Raw genomic sequence first — 24,234 nt, 5'->3', positions numbered from 1 at the left:
TTATTGGTTCGAGAATGGTGCCAATAAAACCAAGATTGTACTGTCGATCCCCAATATCGGACGGAAGACCTTTTCTGCCTCAAGCAGGGCGTTAGAGGAGATGACTTTATGGGATCCTTTCCAGCCCTACTTTTCTATGATGTCCACATCTTATTATCTTCCCGGGTATTCTTATATCAGTGTCAGTTCCCACGGAAAACTTCGTAAAAAAAATTACATACTTGCTTTAGACAGGGTTGGGCCTTCCTTGGGCAAGTCTTGGATTATATATGACCTCCTAAGGTCCCTCTCAGCCCTACTTTTATATGATTCCATGATTCCATACCGATTAATACAGAGATTCTATTTCTGCAAATCGCAAGCTGGTGGTCTTTAAAATGGTCACTGCTGCATGATTCATAATAATGCTTGACCAAAGTAATCAAAACCAAGCTTCCCACCCCTAGAGGAAGGGAGGAGTTGGGATGAAATAGTCCTCTGGCCTGTTCTGGCTTTGTTCGGTTGCGGGTTTCTTCCTTGTTAACGACCGCTCTCTAAATCCGCCCAGGGTTTGGAATGGAGAGGGTCCTGAGGAGATTGTTCAGTGGGCTGAGGGCAAGGGGAAGTTTTCCAAGGGCACTAATGAAGTAAAAACATGTGACTGAACTTTATATGTAGATGACTTAATCTGATGACGCTGAAATAGTTTAGCTGTCGCGACTACAACATAGCTATGGATACAAATAAAAGCCGACACTAAGGTTTCCATATTTTGATAGTTGTGAGGTTTGGCCATATCATATGACATTTTATTTCCGTCCCCAAGGAGGCAAAAGCTTCTCAGAACAGGAGGTATAAGAAAACGATTGGAACACACACCAGAAAATGACTCACGCTGTAAGAAAAAAAAGTAAGTAAAAAAAAAAATCATAAAGAAGAATACTGAAAGAGGAAAATGGATCTCACATACTCCGCCGGACACGAAGGGGACAGGCACGGTGCAAAGTAAGGTGAAGGAATTTCCCACGAGAAAGAAGCACATGTAGAATTTAAATCACATTAACAAGCTGCTGCAATTATTGGTTGAGACTCTGAGCGCCGCTGTTCACCAATCAGGGAGAGAAAAGCGCCGAGAGATCCAGCCAGCCCGGCGCCGCCCCGCACAGCTCGGAGCACAGAGAGCTCAGACTTTCACTTGCTCAGGACTGACTCTCGGTGCAGGCTATTCGCTGAAACCGGCGGGTGGGTTAACAGCTGATTATTGTCGGAAACGATCGGCCCGAGATCATCTCCAAGTAGCAGCGCTCGGCGGCGGAGAGGCAGTGGATCCTCCGTATTGCCATGGCCAGTTCCGGAGCACAAGGGCTGCGGCGCTGCTCAGGGCGAGCCGTGCTGTGCTGCGTGGTGCTGGCCGTGTGCGGGGCCGCTGCGGCCGGGCAGATTCGCTACTCGATCCCCGAGGAAATGCAGAACGGCTCCTTCGTGGGGAACATCGCGCAGGACCTGGGGCTGGAGGCCAAGGAGCTGTCGGAGCGCGGCGTGCGCGTGATTTCCAGAGGTAGGACGCAGTATTTCGCTTTGAATGTAAAGAGCGGCCATTTAATCACGGCGGAGCGGCTAGACAGGGAGCAGCTGTGCGGCCGGGCTGAGAAGTGTCTGCTGAACTGCGAGGTTATAGTGCAGCATGACATGAAGATGTATGGAGTGGAAGTTGAAATCGTAGATATTAACGACAACGCTCCCAGCTTCCAAACAGGGGAAATGGAATTAAAAGTCAGCGAGCTAACAGTCGTAGGAACCAAGTTTCCACTTCATGAGGCTCACGATCCAGATTTGGGGTTAAATTCTCTCCAGAAATACCAGTTACAGAATGACAAACATTTCTCTCTTGATCTAAAAACACGACTTGATGTTTTTAAACGTCCCGAATTAGTGCTGGAGAAGCCCCTGGACCGGGAAGAGCAGGCTGCTCACGACCTCATCCTCACCGCCACTGACGGCGGAGATCCTGTCCGCTCCGGCACGGCGCGGATCCACGTGGTGGTGCTCGATGCCAATGACAACGCGCCCGTGTTCAGCCAGCCGCTCTATCGCGTGAGCGTGCGGGAGAACGTGCCCGTCGGGACCACGGTGGCTACAGTGAAAGCCATGGATCTGGACGAAGGTGTTAACGGAGAGGTGATATACACTTTCCAGAAGATCACAGAGCTGGTATCCCGAATATTTCATCTGGATTCCGGGACTGGAGACATAACAACTGCAGAGAAACTGGACTTCGAGGAGGCCTCGTTGTATGAAATGGAGGTGCAAGCTCACGACGGCGGAGGCCTCTTCGACAGGTCGAAGGTCGTTATCTCTGTCAGCGACGTGAACGACAACGCCCCCGACATCAGGATCACCTCCCTGCTCACCTCTGTCCCCGAGGACTCCCCTCCAGGAACCGTGATCTCCCTCTTGATCGTGCAGGACCAGGACTCCGGAGAGAACGGCGCCGTCACATGCACCATCCCGGACCACGTCCCCTTCCGGCTCCAGAAATCCTTGGATACATATTATACTTTAGTGACTGCCAGAGACCTGGACCGAGAGCAGGTGGCGGATTACAACGTGACGGTCACTGCCCGGGACCGCGGGGCGCCGCCGCTGTGGTCCGCCACGACGATCGCCGTGCAGGTGTCGGACGTGAACGACAACGCGCCGGCCTTCAGCCAGGCGGCCTACAGCGTGTGGGTGAGCGAGAACAACGCCCGCGGCGCCTCGGTGTTCTGCGCGCGGGCGGCCGACGCGGACTGGGGCGACAACGCCCGGGTGACGTACTGGCTGGCGGAGGGCGAGCTGCAGGGCGCGCCGCTGTCGTCGTGGCTGTCGGTGCAGGCGGAGAGCGGCGCGGTGCATGCGCTGCGCGCCCTGGACTACGAGCAGGTGCGCGAGATCCGCTTCGCCGTGGAGGCGCGGGACGGCGGGTCGCCGCCGCTGCGCAGCAGCGCCTCGGTCACGCTGCTGGTGCTGGACCAGAACGACAACCGGCCCGAGATCCTGTACCCGGCGGCGCCCCGCGACGGCTCGACGGGCGTGGAGCTGGCGCCGCGCTCGGCCGAGCCGGGCTACCTGGTGACCAAGGTGGTGGCGGTGGACGCGGACGCGGGGCAGAACGCCTGGCTGTCGTACGAGCTGCTCAAGGCCAGCGAGCCGGGGCTCTTCGCGCTGGGCGTGCACACGGGCGAGATCCGCACGGCGCGCGCCCTGGGCGACAGGGACGCGCTCAAGCACCGCCTGGTGGTGGGCGTGCGGGACAACGGGCAGCCGCCGCTGTCGGCCAGCGTCACGCTCACGGTGGCCGTGGCCGACAGCATCCCCGAGCTGCTGGCCGACCTGGGCAGCCTGGCGGCGCCGGCGGCCGAGGCGCAGGCCAGCCTCACCTTGTACCTGGTGGTGGCCGTGGCCGCCGTGTCGTGCCTCTTCCTCGCCTTCCTCATCGTGCTGCTGGGCCTGCGGCTGCGCCGCTGGCGGCAGGCGCAGCTGCTGGGCTCGGCCGGCGGCGCCCTGGCCGGGGTGCCCGTCTCGCACTTCGCGGGCATCGACGGCGTCCGCGCTTTCCTGCACTCCTACTCCCAGGACGTGTCTCTCACGGCCGGCTCCAGGAAGAGCCAGTGGAGCTTCGGCCCGCCCAGCTCTGCCGGCACCCTGGCTCTGGCGCCGGCGGGACAGGGCAAGGAGCCTTCCCTGGTGGTTGAGGATTTAAAGGTGTGTGAGGCGGACCAGTCCGCGCTGCAGGTGAGCCGACCTTTTTTTGTACTCTGTGTTCATTACCTGCAAGTGAATTGATGTTGCTTCTATTTCTTTCATGTATAACTCAGTATAACAACTTCAGGGTTTTTGTTTCAGGTTTTTTTCTTGGTTAATGGATGATGCCTTTATATTCAATAGTTTTTATTTATATTCTTGGTAACCAACGGAGGTCTGGTATCCAGTTTAGGTTTAGGTTTGTGCTGAATTAGTCCCCGGAGTGTGTTGCCGAGAGATTTTTCTGTGGCTTAAAGAAGACTTTCATAATTCATTGGATACAGCGATTTCCTTGTGATGGATACTAATCTCTGATGCCAGATTATTTGCTTTCCAGAGTCGTACACTGATTTTCTTATGTTCCTACAATTGTTAACTTAGAAAGAATTTACTGTCAGTGGTGGGCAAAATGCGGAAGGACCATTAGGCTCTGGCTCATGGATTCATAGATGTTAGTGTCGGAAACAACCTCAACAGATCATGGAGTCCTAGCCTGGGTTGCTTTTCTCTTGCTATTACTATCCCTTCTCCTTGTCAAAATGGCCTACTCAGAATCCAAAGTATGGAGGGGTGACAGGGAACTTGGGTAGTTTCCTAAACTATGGGTGATCACCAGATAGACTTGGGAGAAAGAAAATCTAAAGTGGGCACTGTAGACTAGCTGGGGTTATAATTTCACAGATCAAGTATAGTTTTAATACCCAAGTCACCCAACTAATTGGGAGCACCGGGAATGGGAAAAACTTTGCTTCCTATTAGGCACTTTACATTTTCCTTAGCTTGTTTTTGCATTTCTGTGTTGGGTTTTTTTTTTTGTTTGGGTTTTTGTTTTTTGTTTTTTTTAGGGTCATGTAATGCTTAAACTGAAAATTGTGATACACATTGGAAGTTTCTGTGCCATTTCACTGCAAAGCGTACATACCAAAACACGCACAAAAGTGATGACGGAATTCTAGAATTATGGCACTGCATCTGAAGAGAAAGAAATATTCTTCTTGTTTCTCTGTAACACATTTGACCAGTTTGTTACACCTCCTTGTGCTGATTTATTATACTTTGTGAGACCTTTCATTGTACATGCGCCTTCAAGCAGTGGGCTTTCCAGCAGGTGTTGCCTAATCTGAGGCTTTGTGCCACAGTCACAGGTGGTTGAACCAGTGGTATAGTCCCACTTCTTCATTAGTTCCTTGGAGCGTCCATCTCCAGTTCATAGGAAGTTGAGACATCACCACCTTTGCTATGGTTCATCTGCCCCTGGTTGCTATCAGGTGTTTCCTTTAGCCTCTCATTCCACATCTCTGTAGTTGTATCTCCCTGGGTGTAGCACTGAGAGGTTGGGTGCTGGTGAGGAAGCTCCTGCATGACTTCAGATTTTTATTTTTATTTTTTGCTATGGGTAGATTGCGTACTGGGTGTCTCATATCTTCAGTTTGTCTCAGTTGTTCTATTCTGCTGACCGTTACTCTACTCATGTCAGGTAGAGTGATACCAGACAGCAGGCATGGGCAACTAGTGCCTCCCGAGTCTGGGGAGACACCCGCAGAAGCCGCCAGCAGCATCAGTGTTGGGGCCAGAGCTGGCTGGCTGGCTCCACGGATGCCATCGGTGGTGTCAATGGCACCAGTCGCGAGGGTGGAGCTGGCAAGCTCCCACAGATGCCACCGGCAGAGTAGGCAGTGTGGGCAGACCTAGCGAGCTCCCGCAGACACCGCTGGAGGCACTGGTGGAAGGGCCGGAGCTAGCGAGCATCCACAGGCATCGTTGGTGACATTGGCAGTGGGGGTGCAGCTGGCGAGCTCCCACAGATGCCACCAACAGGGTCAGCAGTGAGGGTAGAGCTGGCGAGCTTCCGCAGATGCTGCTGGTGGCATCAGTGGTGGGCCCAGAGCTGGCGAGCATCCACAGATGCTGCTGGCAGTGTTTATGGAAGGGCAGCCATAAACACTGTTTATGGCAGGGTAAGGGGAGGAACGTTCCCCCTCTTACCTCCTCGATGCATCACCCGTGACAGCAGGTACGCACTGTTTTGGCTGATAGAGTTCAGACACCCTGTGATGCATCAGCAGCTATCATTCAGAATGTGCTCAAGGCACTAAACATGTATGGGTCTCTCCCATACATGGCATGCATACTTGGCAGAGGAGCAGCTGGGAACTATAGTAGACATTCAGATGATTGATGAGCTGTCTCCCCGTTTAGAGTTGGTGAGTTTATATAAAATGTTGTTATGAGTGCTCATCTTTGCTTTTGTCTTCATGATGTATTCTTTGTATGAGAGGGTTCAATCGAGGCTGACTCCAAGGTAGACTGGATTTGGACAGAGGGATTGTGGTGTCCCAGACCATGTAGTGTTGAGCTGGCAGTTGGCCTCTTGGTTTTTCAGGTGGAAGGCACATACTTGTATTTTTGCTGGGTTGCTGAATAATTGGATTTCAATGAAGTATGAGGTTTCGCCTATTAGGGCTTCACTCAGGAGTTTTTCAAGATGGTTAAAGCCAGGGTTTAGGACTGTTATGCACAGGTCAACTGCAAATATGTAACATTTTGTTTCTAAATCAATTGGTTAGTCATTTGTATGGATGTTATATAACTGCCATGCAGGTATGCTTCCTGGAGGCCATTAATTTATCACCTCTATCTGCTTCGCTTCCCATTCAGTTTGACAAAAAAATCTCTTTTTGATCAGTGTTCATATCAACTCTGTAAGGTGTAACTCTTTTGTCATTTCCAGGGCCTCGAAGAGCTGTCAGTGGTTACCGCGGTGGCAGTGGGAGCACAGTGGCAGTAAGCAGGGGAGCTCCCACAAATGCCACTGGCATTGTCAGTGGCAGGGGGGTGGGTGGCGAGCACTGACAGGGGTCAGTGACCACCTGCAGATGCCGCTAGCAGCTCCTTTTTGTGGGGGGGTTGCACCCGCGACACTCAGGGGTGCATATACACCCACGTGCATCCACCACACGTCACCCCTGAATTAATCTATCACCCCTGTCTGCTTTGCTTCTCATCTAGTTTGACAAAAAGTCTGTTTTTTATCTGTGTTCATATCAGCTGTGTAAGGTGTAACTCTTTTGTCATTTCCTCCAGGGACCTCAGAAGATCATTGGGACCTCATTTCCACTTTGAGTTTTATTTGTTTGGTTTTCATTTTTGAGCTTCTTCCATTGAGAAGCATCTGGTAAGCAATTTGGTTAGCAGTGACATTATGATGTTAGTCTATCTTTTATGGGTTGTCCCTTGGTTTAGGTATTGCTGCACATGACTCTTTACTATTATGTGACATGAGTTGACTCAATAAGGTCTGCCAGAATTTCCTTCATTCTTCTGTGATGGCTAATGTGAGCTCCTCACCTGTAGTGATGGTGATTGTAGTAAAAGGTTCTAGTTCATAATGTGGCCCATAGTCTTGGTAACCATCAGTGGTTCACGGAGTGAGGCCTGGGATGTAATCCATGCAGAAGCCCCACAGGATGTCCTTCTTTGGAGATTTCTGTACAGCTTTTCCAAAATGAGAAAGAAATGGGGATTCAGAAGGCAGCTCCAATTCAATTTATATCTACCTTACATCAACAGGGTATATATTTACTGGAAATTATTTTATTACCTAGCATGCTGTGAAGGTATTAAAAATCTGAAGGTTGGGCAGCTAGGTGGCAAGTACTGCCCTTCTCCTTCTTCTTGTCTCTCTTCTGGGGGTGGTCAGAGCTCAAACTCACTATTTGATCCCTCAGGAAATGGCCAAAAGGTCCCTTGTGGACAATCTGACTAAGGATCTTCACAGTGAAGAAAGAAAACAGGAACCTGTAAGGGAGTGACCAGATAAACGGGGAGGAAACATGGAGGAGGATACCACTCTGTGCCCTTGCTTTTGAAACTGTGGTGGAAAATCCATTGAACATGTTTCACATCAACATGAAGATCTAGGACATTAATTAAAATGTACTGCACTTTGTACAAGATGTCAACACCCCAGAGATCAATTAATTGACACTGCCAGGAGCCTGCTTCTCACTGAGAAATGCTCAAAACCCAGAAGTGTGCTCAAATTCCCTGCAGAATTACCAGTTCAGCTACAATGCAAACGTCATCCTGATGTCAGGGAGAGTCAGAGCCGGTACAAGTACACAGAGCTGAGGCTGCAGAAGATGCTGGATCAAGAAACCCAATGCGCCTCTTCTTGATCCTCATGGCCATGGACAGGGGGCAGTCTGTCAGAACCAGGATGGCTTGGGTCTGGGTCAGTGTCACTGACAGCAAAAAAACCCATGCCCATTTTCACCCAGGATATCTACAAGGTGTGTGTGCAGGAGGTGCCCCTGTTGGCTCCCTCATGCTCCAGGCGAACACCTCAGACATCAGTGAGGGTACCAATGCACATGTCACTTATGGGTTCAGCAACACACTGGAAACCACAGGCCAGAAATTCAGTCTGAAGGCAGAAACAGGAAAGATCATGGTGAAAGAGCCCTTGGACTTTCAGGGTACAGCAGACTACACCTTGGCAATGGAGGTAAAGGAAAGTGGTGGCCTGGTGACTCACTACAAAGTGGAGATTGAGGTTGTGGACAAGAATGACAATGCACCTGAGGTGACTCTCACCTACATGTCCATCCCCGTCCCTGAGGACTCCCTGGCCAGGAACATGATTACACTGATCCGTGTCAATGATCCAGATGGCAAGAAAACAGAGAGGTGGCCTGCCATATTCTGGACAACCTTCCCTTTAAGCTGGCATAGTCCTCCAAGAACTGCTAGTTGGTACTGCTGCTGCCTCACGTCTCCTTCCTGCTCCTTCTGACTGTCACCCTGGGAGCAGGGGAAGGAATCAGGGGGAGCTTTTTTTAGGAGTTCTCCAGCTAGTGATGGAAGGTGGGATGGGTGAATTGGAAGCCCCCAACCTCAAGGGAACTCCAATACACCTGCCCCAACGTCCAGCAGAGGCTGAAAAAACCACAGACCAAACTCTCCATCCTCCCATTCTGAGAGCAGTGACAGACTGGGAGGCAGGACAGACAGAAGTTACAAAAGATACTATGTTTTGAAATGTCTTCATCTGACCCCTCATGCAATGAGGGGTTAGATTTTCACCTGACTGGACATTTTTTAAGTTGTCTACGCCCGTGTGCCATCACCAAGCAGAACGACGGGACAGCTGTGCCTCCTAACTGTCGACCTAGTCATAGCTATAAACTGCTTTCTCTGGCCAGATTGGGTGAAAATTGTCACTTTTGTCTGTGCCCTTTGGGATTAACCATTCTGCTGGCAATCACAATGGAAATAACTGGCAGAACTCTGGTTAGTTTTCAGACTTGGAAGTTTCTATGCATTGTGTTTCCTGCAAGTTCTTTGTTTCAATCCAAGCACTGCATTTTTCCTCTCCTTTCAAAACTTCTCCTTTGAATAATTTGCAGCATCCAGGAAAATGGACTTATCCTCTAAGTATAAAGATGTGGAAAGATATCGTTAATGTATGTGTTTTCTTTGCTTCTTTTCAGTAATCTTCTTTGGACAAATTATAGATTATATAAAGTTCTTGGAGATTGTGGATGTCTATTGCAAGCACAAATATAAAAGAAAGCTCTTACTCTTTGCCTTTTTCTTGTGCCCTTTTTAGTTTGACTGTTGGTGCAATGTAACATCAGTGTTTTTAGAATAAATATTTGATTCATTTAGTACTCACCAGTGGCAGAACCATGATATAGTTATGAAGTTTATCTCTTTTAAATTATGATAAAGCCTTGACCAGTGCAGGTATATATTCCGGATTCATCACAACATTAATAAAGAAATTAATTAACAGAAGCTTGGCAGACTTAAAAATATTGTAGACTAATTTTTCTTTCTGTCATTGAGATATTCCCCCAGAGCTGCCATGAGTTCAGGAATCATAGGCTTCAATATTCTAATTCAAACCTCTAAAGATTCCGTGTAAAAATGTTCCTTTTTTTTAAAAGCCCTTTGTACATTTTCCAAGCTTAGGAATAAGTGCAGGGTCCCAATGGGAATGTGAGACTCTTTTGCAGTACCTGTTGGTTCTTACTGTCATAGGTGAGTCCCCGACATAGTTAAGTGCTCCTGTCACAATAGATTGAGCGAGCAACAAAACCCCGCCCGAGCAACTGATGTTGCCACCTAATATGGGCATGCCCCATGTAAACTGTCAGGCACCTTAGTTGGCGGTTCCTCTTTGATCTGCCCTCTGTGGAAAATTCCATTACATGTGCCACCATGGAAAATTCCGCTATGTCAGTGTCTAGCAGCTAAATGCTACATCTCAGTGGAAAGTTACTGCACAGAGAAAAGTTCCCGTCAACTCTATGCAGACACGTGCACCACCATTGGTCGGTTGTAAATTCTTCTTCTTTAGCGGTTAGCTATTGGCTCGCTAGCCATATAAAAGGTTAAAGCAGTTTCCACCCAAGTTGGAGACCTCAGAGAACACCTCAGAGGCAAGTTGGTGGCCTGATCACCCTCCAACGTCTCCCCATCATCGACCTTCCAGACGTACCCCGTTCCCATTGCATGCTCACTGCATTCACGAATTGTCGACTCGTCGTGTTGCGTTACCCTGTTACCTGTTATCTGTTACGTTACTCATTACCTGTTGTCTGTAACCAAGCAATCATTCATCACCTATGCCAGTGTCAACAGAGGCGTAAGTAAAATCTCATTGCAACCAGTACTCTGTCCCGGCCTCTCCATCCACTCGCCTGCCTGACGATCCTATTTCACTTACCAACACCGCTTTCTGGACCGGCTGGACCGGCTCCCAGAACATGGCGTCATGAACAGGATCAAAAGGCAATGTGGTGGAGAAGAATTTAATCAAGTGCTGCCCCTGGCGCACTGGGGGGGCGCCACGTGGATAACCCAGAGGAACTTTGGGCGCATATCGCCTATCATTGGGCGGCTGGAAGGGAAGGAGAAAACCTCCTGGGGGGCTATTTCTCGGTCAGGGGAGAAGGGCCAATCGTGAAGGAATGGAAAGTGAGCATGTCCCCTGAGTTGTTCAGCTGCGTAATGGCCAGTGACCGAATCCAATTTAGGCCCGTGGACACAGTATCGTCCCTGTCCCTAGCGGAGGTGAAGGCTAGGAAGGTGGAAGGACCGACTCCTGCTCAGAAGTTCGCCCAGTGCATGCGGTACCTGAGGGAAGGAGGGGAGCCCACCCCGCCAGACCGGTTTAATTGTCCGGCCCTAGCGCCCGGATCGCGTGGTCACGAACTTCTAGGCCAGCTCCGGGAAGGCCTAGAAACTGAAGGCCGCCAAGCAGCAAAATGGGGGGGAACCAAGTGGAATAAAGGAAAGATGATAAACATGTTATTCCGCGCGGTAACGGGTCTACTACGGGAAAACGCCAACCTAGAGGCTCAGTTGCGCACAGTGAGCATGGAGTCACTGGAGCAAGTAGCGGGGGGCTCTGAGCCGCAGCCAGAAAATGGCGCCGGCGAAAATGAAAAAGGGCGTGAAAAGATGGGAGCCGCCCAAGGGGAGTGGCTAGCCACGTCTCGGTCCCTGGCTCCACCCCATGATGTAATGACAGCAGTAGAACCACCCACTGAAGCGACGTCACAAGAAAACCCGCCCCCCTATGAGGGAGGAAAATTTTATCCAACGCTCCCAGCTGAGAGAGGGAAATTGTATCCAATGCTCCCAGCTGAGGGAGGGAAATTGTATCCAACGCTCCCAGCTGAGGGAGGAAAATTGTATCCAGCACTCCCAGCTGATGTGGAAAAGGTTCCTTTAGCTGCAGCTCATCCAGTAGCTTTAATAAAACAAGTCACAGATGCGCAAGGCGCCACCCGCACTACCGTCACCTATCGCATGCGCACTTGACAGGAGATACAAGAGCTATGTCGAGAATCAAAAGTGAAACCCGAAGAAACCCTGGCAATGTGGATGGGACGGCTAATTGTAGAATTCGGGTCTGAAATACTGGACATAGAAGAAGCAAGTGCCTTAACCCGGCAAGTGGCATGGAGTGAAGGACACGCCACTGATCTGAACGTGATTATGGAAAACACTCTTTGGCCCATTCCACTCCCGGCGCTAGTGGTGGGACAAGTGACCCACAAATCCCACATCTGGCATGAGGGTCACCCGCAGAACGCCAATGCAGAACAACTTCTCTTAGCCATCATTGGAGTGTTGTACCTGTCGTGGAACCCAAGGATACATCCACTAGGACTAGCACAGGCCCAATACAACGGAAGATGGGCTTATCGCCACTTGCGAGACCCCAGAGCTGTTCCAGTGACTCTGGAGGCCATAGACGCCTGTGTTGAAGTGTACGGAGGGATAGATGCCATCACACTCCGACTCTTTCTTAACCCAATGGCAGGTCAACCAACAGGAAACCTTTTAAGTCACCTCCCGTGACTGCAGGCGCTTATGCATCGAAACGAGAAAACCTTTACCGATACGAAAGATCGATCCTCAGCATACCCGGTCGAGACCCCGAAGCCAAAGCGTTTGGAACTTAACTGGCAATGAGACTCACACCAGTTGCTGCCAAGAACAGCCAAAGAGAGAGCTATGTTTGGGTTTTTACTCAACCACACCAAACTCACAAAGCAACAGCTGTGTGCCCTCGGGGATGAAGGCCAATGCCATCTAGCCGACGCGATGGGATTTAAGTTCGGGGACAAGCCAAAAAACGAGTAGCAGCCGTCGGTTCAGTCAGCGGCCGCCACCACCCGGAATCTGCCAACCCCCGTCCCTACGCCGAATTCATAGTACAACATCCAAGAAACCTGAATAAATGGGGACGAGTATCTTTTCTTTTAAACACCGGGTCCCAGGTCAACGTAGTTACCAGTACCACCTCACACATGTTGACGTCAAAAACAATCCAAGTCCAAGGACTCAACGCCATGGCAACGACCCCAAAAGTTCGAATCCTGATCCAAGGAAATATACTGGAAGCAGTATTAGGAAATATCAACATTTTAGGTATCCCAGGACTAAGAGTACTAGATCTCAAGAGACGTGTACTGCAGGCACTTCCAATTACCGTGTCTGAGTCAGAATGGCATATACCTGAGCTCCGTAACATCTCCGTCTGGATATACCGCCCGATCCCAACGAAGAATTCCCTTAAAAAATCTATTACCAGCCTCCTACAATGACTCGAGGAACAGGGCTGTATTACACAAGTAATGGCCAGCACTTACCTATCTCCAGGATGGGGAGTGGCCAAGCCTGGTGCGCCCAACGAAGCCCGCTTAGTCGTGGACTACCGAGAAGTTAACCAGAGATGCCAACAACTTGCACAGCCCACTCAGTTAACTCTACCGCAATGCATGTTAGAGATGGCACAGTACCAAGCAGACCCATGGGTCAGAGTTACACTGGACCTGAAGAACATGTTCTTCTCAATCCCACTCACTGACCCCGATGGAGTGCTGAATATGTGTGTTGAGGGGATAATGTATAAATGGAATGTTTGCCCACAAGGGTATCAGAACTCTCCGGCACTAGCCACCGGCACTATGAATCGCACATTAGAAGTGTTTGCAACCACGAATGGTTACCCAAAGAACGATGAGTATAAGATTTGGAACTATGTTGACGATATTGCCATCATGGGTCGAACTAAATCGGTCCTAAGCGAGGTTGCTACTCGTCTCGTCCACCACCTTCAAAAGAACAGATGGACCGTCAATTTAGACAAATCGCATTTACATCCCACCGCGAATATCACGTTCTTAGGTACAACTTTCGATGGCACCTATAGACGTGGCACTACTCATGGGACCCCAGACTTGGAGCCCTTAACACGACCTCTACCGACAGACAGAAAATCACTCCAACGATTTCTGGGCCACCTCAACTGGTACTGGCATTACATTACTCCTCTGCGCCTATCCATCGTTGCAAAGTTACAGCGTCAAATCCGGGAGAAGACCCAAAAATCCACACCATGGGCGGCAAGGGATGATGATAACCTCCAACACCACTTAACAGCGATCAAAAGCACCACACTTATCGCTATTGACCTGAGTGAACCTTTAGTCGTCACCCTCAGATGTACCGCCACCCACGTATGGGCCACAGCGCATAATAGTCGTGATGAAGTGGTCTTCACCACGCATAAGACCCTGCAAGCCGCCCAGAATCATTACGGTCACTTAGCGAAGACCCTTCTTGCAGGCCAGCTTGCTGAATCACTGTCATCGGGTCACGGGACTCTTCAAGCTCCCCTCGCAACCTTGATACCTTCAGTGGACCCCAAGAGAGTGGATCCTCATTTCCAAGGGGAGTCCAAAACGTGGAACACACTAGTCATTAACCATCATTATCACTGGTATTGTTGGAAGCATGAAGACACAACGGTCATCCCCGATCCAGCCAACAACCACCCGCCTGTATTATATGGAACCACGGATCCTGCGTGGATTGGGTCAGACGGAACGTCCTGAGAAGGGGGAGGATATGGATACTATTGTAAACCGTGCCATCACGCAGAGATATTCTCCTCAATCCCCGGAGAACACTCTCCACAACTTTGTGAACTGCTAGGATTTAAAGCAGCCGTACAACACTGCCTAGATCATCACGATAGCACGCTCCCCGTTCCAGTCATAGTGATTGACTCCATCTACATTTATGAGATTGTGACGGGCACAGCAACAGAGACGGAAAACTGATCCGTGTGGGAAGATATTTGGGAGGCGATTTCCACCTTTATGACCCCGCCTCTCGTAAAACACATGCGTTCACACAGGCCCGACACAGATCCAGTACATGCAAACACTGATAAGTTACTGGAAGACCCTTTGCGATGCGACGTAGTACTGGCAGCCTCAACTCAGGAATCGTTCCCCGAAGCGGACCCATTCTTAATATGGCTCCACGAACACTGGGGGCACCCCGGACCTCAAGCCAGCTATTGAAGATGGAAACTAAACACTCAAGGACCGGGTCAGTATGCATCCCAAGCTGACTGGAAGCAAATCGCAAAGAGTTGCGAGGCCTGCACAAAAGAAAAATGCCATCGCACTAGTCACCAGATTGGTGCCCTAAACCCAGAACACTTCCCTCCCAGGAAGACGTGGCAAGTAGATTTATTAGGACCACTACCAGGGGCAAAAACCACCAAATAAGGGACTGGTCATCGTTGACTTAGGAACCCGCCAATTACAAGTCATCTCTTTGCAAAAAAGCAATGCTACCGCCGTCATCACTGCGTTGACCACTGTCTTTGCAACCTGGAAACCCCCCCACGAAATCCAATCAGATGGGGGACCCCCATTCAATTCTAATGCGATAGACAAATTCGTCCGCCTCCATAGCATCGCATGGCACCTCCATTTACCGTACCACCCGCAGTCAAATGGTGTTGTGGAAAGGCATATCGGCCTATATAAAGAACAACTGCGTCTCAGGGGAGGAGGGACATATAAGAATTGGACTAAGTATAATCATGATGTCCTGATTTCATTAAATACTACAAAACCTCTGTGGGATGAGACGACACCCTGAAAACCCTTACCCTGGAAACCGAAGTTCCAACCAGATGAATTAGTATGGGTTTAGATACCACACCCTCGCCAATCCCGTCCAATAGTCCATAAAGGAACGGTTCATCAGTCTGAGCAGTATCCAAACACTTATTCAGTTTTGTTAGAGGAAAGACCCGACCGTCCTCTCATCAGAGCGCACCATAATTGACTAACCCGGCGTGCCCCACTGACGAATGTACAAGATAATTGATACTGCTATAAGTCTTGTTTTCTGCAGGTCCCTGGGTGAGAGAATCGACAACAGCGAGACGGGGAAGGGACTGTCCCAGCCTATCGGAGCATCAGCCTGCGTACTTGATCGCCCCTACGCCCCGAGAAAATGAGAAAAGACAAGAAACTTCCTTTTAAAGAAATACAGACAGTACGCGGAATGATCTTTCTCTACCACGTTATATTCAGCGCATCCGAGGACTCGAACACCGTGTTAACTATGCTATCAGTGTGGGCTGAGGCGACCGACTCCAGAGATGGGTTAACTGCGTGTATACGGTTGCCGATTTCAGTGACCAGCCCAGTGTTGAACCCCTATGTATATGCCTATAATGTTAGTGATTGGTTTGTGGCTAGAAATAGGGACAACCCCCGCAATGTAATTGTAGATACCGGGATACACCAGCAATCCCTTGTAGAACACAGATACACATGGAATCAAAATCTCTCTGTTAAGAGTATGAGAACGAAAGGTTGCACCAAAAGTGTTGCAAGCCTCCTGGGTGATCCAGTAATGGATTCCCCAGTACCAATTTACTGCTCTGAAGTACCATGGGGAATCAATCCCGAGGGAGTCCATTGGGCCCGGCCTGATAATTCTTTAGTATGGGACCCGACAAAGTCAAAACCATCATGGTTCCTAAAACTTCCGCCCGGACCACTAACAAGCACTACTCCCGTTGTCAGCGCTGCCCTTGACTATCGCACCTTGCTAGTTACTTGGGACGCCACCCAAGCCCTTAATGTTTCTGACCCATTACGGTGGTCCTCGTTCTATTATCCCATACAGAGAGCGGCTATCCTTAGTCAGTGGTGTCATGGATATAACCGACCACCCAACACCACTATCTTACCCAGCGAGTTGACTCCTGACAGGTGGAGGAAACAAAGTTGCGCTAACCTCAACACCCCCGCCCCAGTTGGCCTACTATGGGCCTGTTCAGATGGGCGGCTGCATACTACACTTTTGGCCACGTTAACAAATGTAAACTGTTTTCTAGCCAGTGCATTACTTTGCCCTCCCTTAAGCATTAATACATCTCACCCAGATAGCCCAACCATACTTAGTCACACTAAACGACACACCCCTGTTTGGAGTTCCCTCTCCGACAAGGAACGCAGCTTAAAATTCTTACAGTGGACATTTGAGGGTTCTTTTGGTTGGGGAGGACTAGGTATAGGCAAGACAAGAATAGCTATAGCACAGTTGGCTGAACAAATTGAACGACTAGCCAACAACACCGCTAAGGGATTTTCCTTAATAAATCAACAATTGCAAGCCACATCACATATGACGATACAAAATAGGCTAGCCCTAGATGCCATACTAATACAACAAAAGTTGGCCTCTGCCAATACCTCAATTTATCCACAACCCATTGTTGTATCAGTATCCGGTAAGTTTCTGTGCCATTAGAACAACAAATAGCAACGATAAGAAAGATTGCAATGGATACGAATAAGATGGCGGAATTAGGAAAAGGATGGTTAGCTGACTTCTTTAATTGGATGGGATGAGATACGTCTTCCTGGCTCATGCATTTGTTAACCCCACTTATCACTGTGTTATTACTGTTTATAGCGATTGCACTGATCATTTGTATGGGATGTTGTGTTGTACAGTTAATTCAAAACCATTTAGAGAAGGTATCTTCTTTTGTGTATACTCGTTTGCCAGAATTTCCTGAAGCTGACGAGTTCATGGACAACGTAGCTGTCTAAAAGTTGTCTTTCAGAGGCGCCCACCAAACTCTGAAACACACGACGCTCATTGCTCGTGAGCCCGGACCGACAGGGAGAGCGCTACCGCGAACATCGACATGTGACATCACTATGACACCAACCGGAGCCCTTGTAGTTGAACTTTTCATAATTAATCTAGTTATGTGTATTTGCGTTTGCATTAGTTGTTGTTTAATCTGATTTATTAATGACGAACTTATCTCGTTATCCACCTTTGTATATACCCGTTTGCCAGATTCCCTTGAAAACGACGAGCTCGTAGACGAAGCAGCAGTCTAATTCAAACTCGTGTATCTATTGTGCCATGAGCAAGGGGGCATGTCATAGGCGAGTCCCCGACATAGTTAAATGCTCCTGTCACAATAGATTGAGCGAGCAACAAAACCCCGCCCGAGCAACTGATGTTGCCACCTAATATGGGCATGCCCCATATAAACTGTCAGGCACCTTAGTTGGCGGTTCCTCTTTGATCTGCCCTCTGTGGAAAATTCCATTACATGTGCCACCATGGAAAATTCCGCTATGTCAGTGTCTAGCAGCTAAATGCTACATCTCAGTGGAAAGTTACTGCACAGAGAAAAGTTCCCGCCAACTCTATGCAGACACGTGCACCACCATTGGTCGGTTGTAAATTCTTCTTCTTTAGCAGTTAGCTATTGGCTCGCTAGCCGTATAAAAGGTTAAAGCAGTTTCCGCCCAAGTTGGAGACCTCAGGGAAAACCTCAGAGGCAAGTTGGTGGCCTGATCACCCTCCAATGTCTCCCCATCGTCGACCTTCCAGACGTACCCCGTTCCCATTGCATGCTCGCTGCATTCACGAATTGTCGACTCGTCGTGTTGCGTTACCCTGTTACCTGTTATCTGTTACGTTACTCGTTACCTGTTGTCTGTAACCAAGCAATCGTTCATCATCTACGCCAGTGTCAACAGAGGCATAAGTAAAATCTCGTTGCAACCAATACTCTGTCCCAGCCTCTCCATCCACTCGCCTGCCTGATGATCCTATTTCACTTACCAACACCGCTTTCTGGACCAGCTGGACCGGCTCCCAGAACACTTACAATCTTCTAACATCTGGAGTCATCCTTAGAGCATTAACTGTTGGGGCCATTTTAAATATTCTAAGCTGGGGAAAAGAGTTTGCAATATTACAAAGTGTCCAGAAACAGATGAAATGGTAAGCAAAGTGTAAGTGAGGTGACTACAGGTGCATACTACATAGAATAATCCTGATATTAATTATGTGCCTCTGTAAATTATCAAATTAATATCACTGCAGCATACCTGGTATATATTTGTGTCTATGTGCTGTGTTCAACTTGTGTACAAATATATATCAGTATACAAATATTCCTTTTTCACATTTTAAATCTAGTAATGATATACAGCTTCCACTTCAGTTAAGATGTTCAAGGACGCCACCTATTTTCAAGTCAAGTCAGTCCTGAGGCTGCAACAAGATTGGGGAACCTTAGATGTAGCAATAACTTTCCCCCATTCTTCCCAGTCTTTTGCAATCCTTGTCCAATCCATCAATTTTAATCCCACCCAGTCTTTGATGTTGGTGGTTCAGCTTGTCCTAGGTTTTCCTCCTCTTCTTCATCCATCCACAGCACCCTGTACAATAATGTTGGTCAGGGTTCTGGGCATTCTTGTTACATGTCCAAACCACTGTATCTTTCTTCTTCTGATTTCAGGTAAGGGTTCATATTTACCGACTTCTTGTCCAATTTGATCTTTCACAGATTAATTTGTTCTGTGTGCAGTGTAGGGTATGAATAGAAGACCTTTAAACCACTACATTTCAAAGGTTGCAATTTATTTTTCCATAGTCCTAGTGAGTGTCTTGGTCTCACAGCCATAAAGCATTGTTAAAATGGCAACAGCACATAACAGGTGGAGTTTCATTTTCATGTTGATGTTGCTGCTACTCCATGTTTTCATCACCTTGTTAGTCGTCCAATGGTGATGTTTATTCCTGTTTTTACTCCTATTTCAGGTAGCATCTTCTGTGATGGTTGCATCAAAGTGTATTACTTTTTCTAGCTTATCGTTACCAATTTTTACTGATCCATCATCATTGCTACTGGCTGATGTTATCATTATTTTGCTCTTATCCACACTAATTTGTATTCCATTTCTCTTTGTAGCCTTATATATAGCCTTTCTGTTATTTCCTTAAGCTCTTCTGGAGTTCCAACTATTAGATCAATGTCATCAGTAAAACAAAGATTGCTAATTTCTTGTCCTCCAACTGGCAGGCAAGGTTCTTTGTGTAGATGTGATATCTTATATTAGACCAACTGAGTACTGGGGAAAAAATTCTTGGCAAGCTTCCGGGCTCAGTCACCCTTCTTCAGGAATGGGGACTCTCTCCTGTTCTGAGACTCCAAGAAACGAAAGAAGATAAAAGTGTGGCAGGATGTCAGTGAAAATGTAAATAGAATTAGAAAGACAAAAGATGAGGCGGAGAGGTGAAGCAGAGTGGGCAAGGGGAGGGGGAAGAGAGCAGGGAGAAAACGGATGAAGGGAGACAGTGCAGTGATAGAATGCAAGGTAGAAAAGAGGCTGTCAGGCAGGCACCTGGTGAATCAGAAGTCAGGCAGGTTGTAAAATGATATAAAACCAATGTCTATATTGAGTCCATGATTTTTTGTATCTCGTACATTTATGAAATGAAGTTCTTAGGCTCATCTACGAAAGGTGTTTTGTCAGTTCCCTTTGAGGATTAGAACTGAGAGACTGGAGAGGGAATGATTGTCCTGTGAGAAGTGTGCACCCACAAGTAGTTGGGTATTCTTGTCTTTGATAGATTTTCGCTATGCATTCATTCTGGTGTGCAGTTGTTGTTTGGTTTCTCCAACATATTTTCCCTCAGGGTATTTGGTGCACTGGATGAGATACAGAACATTTCTGGAGGTGCAGCTGTAAGAGAATGGTGATAGTTCTGTTGTGGGGTGTACTTATAGTTGGGGTGGTGGAGATATGTTGTCAGGTTTTGAATTTCTTGTCCTGGCATGGTCTCGATCCATTTTGCAGTGTGGTTTGGGTCATAGGGATTATGCTTCTGGTGATGAGGTTAGCAAGGTTCAGTGCTCGTTTGAAGGCTAGGACGAGTGGTTCTGGAAAGATCTTTTTAAGAATTGAGTCTTCCTCTAGTCTGGGTTGCAGTTGTTTGAAGATTTTTTCTGTAGGTTACAGGGAAGGGTGATATGTCATAACTAATCCTGTGCGATTTGTGGGGATTTTCTTTTTATACCGCAGTAAATCTTCACATGGTATCCGGGTGCCTCTTTCAAAAGTGCAATCTATTTCTCTGGAGCAGTGTCCTTGTTGGCTGAAGGCCTTTTTGAGGTTAATGAGGTGGTGGTCACGGTATTCTCCTCGCTGCAAATTCAGTGGCAATGGAGAGCTTGGCTGTACGAAGCTTGTCCTCCAACTGACGCGGCTTGAGTGAAGTTATCTAAGGAATCTGACATGATTTGTTCCAAATATAAATTCAATAAGTATGTTGAGAGAACACAGCCTTGGTGTACTCCACAGCCTTGGTGTTGCAAACCACTCCACAATGTTTTTGTCAAGCAGGACTCCACTATTTGTATTGTCATAGAGTTCTTCTATTAGACTTATCAATATGGGATTGATGTAATGCTTATTCCTTGTCAGCCAAAGTGATTTTCACTGCACTTTTTCAAAAAACTATTTTAGAGTCTATGAAATTATGATGGAGTTGTTTTTGGTGCTCATGGTACTTTTCACAAATGATTCTGTTTGCAGATGTGAATGCAAGTTAGGAGGAGATGTCCTGGCCAGCACGATGGCTGAAACGGACCTCAGGGTTATGGTTGATCACAGGATAAACATGAGCCGCCAATGCAATGCTGGACACAACAGAGCTAATAGCATACTGGGATGTATTAGCCAATGTATCACAAGCAGAGCTAAGGAAGTGGTACTTTCTCTCTACTCAGCACTGGTGAGACCCCAGCTGAAGTACTATGTCCAGTTCTGGGCGCTGCACTTCAAAAAAGATATAGAGAATTTTGAAAGGGTCCAGAGAAGGGCTGCAAAAATAATTAAGGACCTGGAGGGCAAACCTCATGAGGAAAGACTAAGGGATCTGGGACTATTCAGCCCAGGAAAGAGAAGACTAAGGGGTGGGGGGAGGAGGCTTGCTGGTCATCTGTAAGTATGTAAGGGGTGAATATCAGGAGCTGGGAGAAAACCTGTTCAGTTCACTAGGGCACCCAAGGGGAGGATAAGGAGCACTGTCCATAAACTGTTAAGGTTGGTTTCAGGTTAGATGTAAGGAAGAACTTCTTTACACTAAGGGTGACCAGAATGGCGGAGGCCTCTTTGACAAGTCGAAGATCGTGATCTCTTGTCAACGACGTGAACGACAAAGAGCTGGTGTGCGAGATCCGCCTGGCGGTGCCTCCGATCACCTTACTCTCTTGCCTGCTTTTAGTTCTGTGAACTGCTATGAATATTAGCACCCAGAAGTGCTTCGAGTTATTTATTTTAATCGAAGGTATCTCAGACTCGAGCAGAATGCTGAGCTGACGCTACTTAGAAATACGAAGAAGTCTGGCTATGGTTTTAGGAACTAATATTTCTAGAGAAACTAAGCTACGTATCACTGTATCAGTCTAAATGTATGCCTCCCCGAAATTATAGAATGGAACATATACGAACAATCCATATCCATGACATTAAGGCAAATAAGGATCTATTTACACCGCCAACTAGGCAGTGGAGGACTCTTTTCCCAGCATTTCAAATTGACAAGGTGTGACAGGGATCATGATATATTTATGCTAATATATCTAAGGAAGGAATTAAGGGTCTAAAATATCCTTTGCGACGCATTTCCAGCACTGAATGTATTTTCCCTTGAGCACGTAAAAATTGCTATAAAAGACTGGCCGCTTGATATTGTTTTGATATCTAAAATGTAGGGTTCCCGTTTTGCTGGTTCGGGTCCGGATGAAGGACACAAATGCTGACTGTAATTATAGTACAGTTTGCAAAAAATGGAAAACATTCCTATTGGTATTAAGATATCTAAGGATACTGTGAGAACGCAGATAATTCTGACACAAAAAACAAACCAAAAAGGAATATAGGGCTCAAGGCGGAAATGGGAATATGGATTTTCCCAGATATTTATAACTCACAGCAAGGCGTCATACATACCTAAAAGGTTTGTCCACCACTTCTAATTGTTGGGTGACACGCGTTTGTGTGAAACCGAGCAAGGGCAAGGGTTAAAAGTCCTGGCAAATCTTGTCTTTAATTACACATTAATATATGTCTATGGATAAATTAAGTCAAAGAAACAGGAAAGCACGACTGATTTTCAGAGTAATACTAAACCGACAACTACGCATTACACACACATAATAAAATAATTCCAAGCTGGCATTTACGTTCTGAGGCAAAGCCTTTGCCCTGCACGACAATGGCTTCACTTGTCAATACACTCTGAATCTGCCTTTTTGCTCTATTGTCAGTGAAGCCACAGCGGCGCCTGCTCAGATCACTGCAGTTCCCCGACTGCGACTCCGAGTGCCGCTGTTGGCCAATACGGAGCGGCGCTGCAGACTGCGATACATCCATTGGAGCCTCCTGCAGTGCGCTTGCTCAGACAGCGCAGCGCAGGAAGCAAGCAAAGCAGAGAGACCTTCGGGGTCCGCCCAGAAGAGGAAAGCACAGCAAGGCGCTCGGGACAGAGACTGAGCAGGGAACCTGGACCTAGTGCTCTCGCCTGTGCCGTGCTTCCTGTCTCTTGGCTGGGATTTCTAACAGCTTAACACGATCGACACGGAGAAAAGAAAGAAGCAGGACAGCGTTCTCCGGGAGACGGGAATGGAAGCCGGACACAGCCAGAGCGGCCGGGAGGCCGGGAGGCAAGTACTGTCCTTTCCCTTCTTGCTGGCTCTGCTCTGCGGGGCGGTCTCGGCGCAGATTCGCTATTCGGTCCCCGAGGAAATGCCCAAAGGCTCCCTCGTGGGCAATCTCGCCAAGGATTTGGGACTGAGTGTGGGAGAACTGCCCGATCGCAGGCTCCGTGTCATCTCGGAGAAGCAGTATTTCACGGTGAAGGGCGAAAACGGGAACCTGTACGTGAGTGACCGGATAGACCGGGAGGACATCTGCGGCAAGGCCCCGCTCTGCGCTCTCGCTTTCGAAGCCGTGGTGGAAAATCCACTGAACGTTTTCCACATCAACGTCGACATCCAGGACATCAATGACAACGCGCCGCGCTTCCTACGAGATAACAACACACTGGAGATCAATGAATTCACGCTGCCAGGAGCCCGCTTTCTCCTCGGAAATGCCCAGGACCCGGACGTGGGCTCCAACTCCCTGCAGAGTTACCAGCTCAGCTCCAACGCCAACTTCGTGCTGGAGGTCAGGGAGAGCCAGGACGGCAACAAGTACGCGGCGCTGGTGCTGCAGAAGCCTCTGGATCGGGAAAGGCAGCCCGGGCTGCACTTGGTCCTCACGGCAGTGGACGGGGGGCAGCCCGCCAGAACCGGCACGGCTCGCGTCTGGGTCAACGTCACCGACGCCAACGACAACGCGCCCGTCTTCACCCGGGACGTCTACAAGGGGCGCGTGCGGGAGGGCGCCCCCGCGGGCTCCCTCGTGCTCCAGCTGAACGCCTCGGACAGCGACGAGGGCGCCAATGCGCATGTCACCTACGGGTTCAGCAACACACTGGAAACCGCGGGCCAGAAATTCAGCCTGGAGGCGGAAACGGGGAGGATCACGGTGAGGGAGCCGCTGGACTTCGAGGAGACAGCAGCCTACACTTTGGCAGTGGAAGCAAAGGACGGCGGCGGCCTGGTGACCCACTGCAAAGTGGAGATCGAGGTTGTGGACGAGAACGACAACGCTCCCGAGGTGACCTTCAGCTCCGTGTCCAGCCCCGTCCCCGAGGACTCCCAGCCTGGCACCGTGATCGCGCTGATCAAAGCACGAGACCGAGACG

At 48.6% G+C, this 24,234-nt stretch overlaps 2 protein-coding genes across 8 annotated transcripts in view; both read left to right on the top strand.

Moving 5' to 3' along the window:
* Positions 1–24,234, top strand: part of LOC102574276 (protocadherin gamma-A4) — a 389,584-nt gene that overhangs the window by 216,279 nt on the left and 149,071 nt on the right. The window contains exon 1 of one of the 7 annotated variants that reach the window (XM_059733354.1): positions 1,156–3,753. The exons of the other annotated variants lie outside the window; for them this stretch is intronic. Coding sequence (XP_059589337.1) covers positions 1,321–3,753 — 2,433 coding nt within the window. The 5' untranslated portion in view covers positions 1,156–1,320. Of the gene's footprint in view, positions 1–1,155; positions 3,754–24,234 lie in introns of those variants that run through there. 7 annotated transcript variants of the gene reach the window in all.
* On the top strand, positions 22,761–24,233 carry LOC132243388 (protocadherin gamma-B5-like; the record flags this gene model as incomplete). Its single annotated transcript, XM_059713048.1, has 1 exon — positions 22,761–24,233. A coding segment is annotated over exon 1 (1,128 nt), but the record flags the coding sequence as incomplete, so codon positions are not given.

Source organism: Alligator mississippiensis, chromosome 9 (genome assembly GCF_030867095.1).
Source record: "Alligator mississippiensis isolate rAllMis1 chromosome 9, rAllMis1, whole genome shotgun sequence".
Lineage (NCBI taxonomy): Eukaryota > Metazoa > Chordata > Crocodylia > Alligatoridae > Alligator > Alligator mississippiensis.
This window is presented reverse-complemented; position numbering and strand designations above follow the sequence as displayed.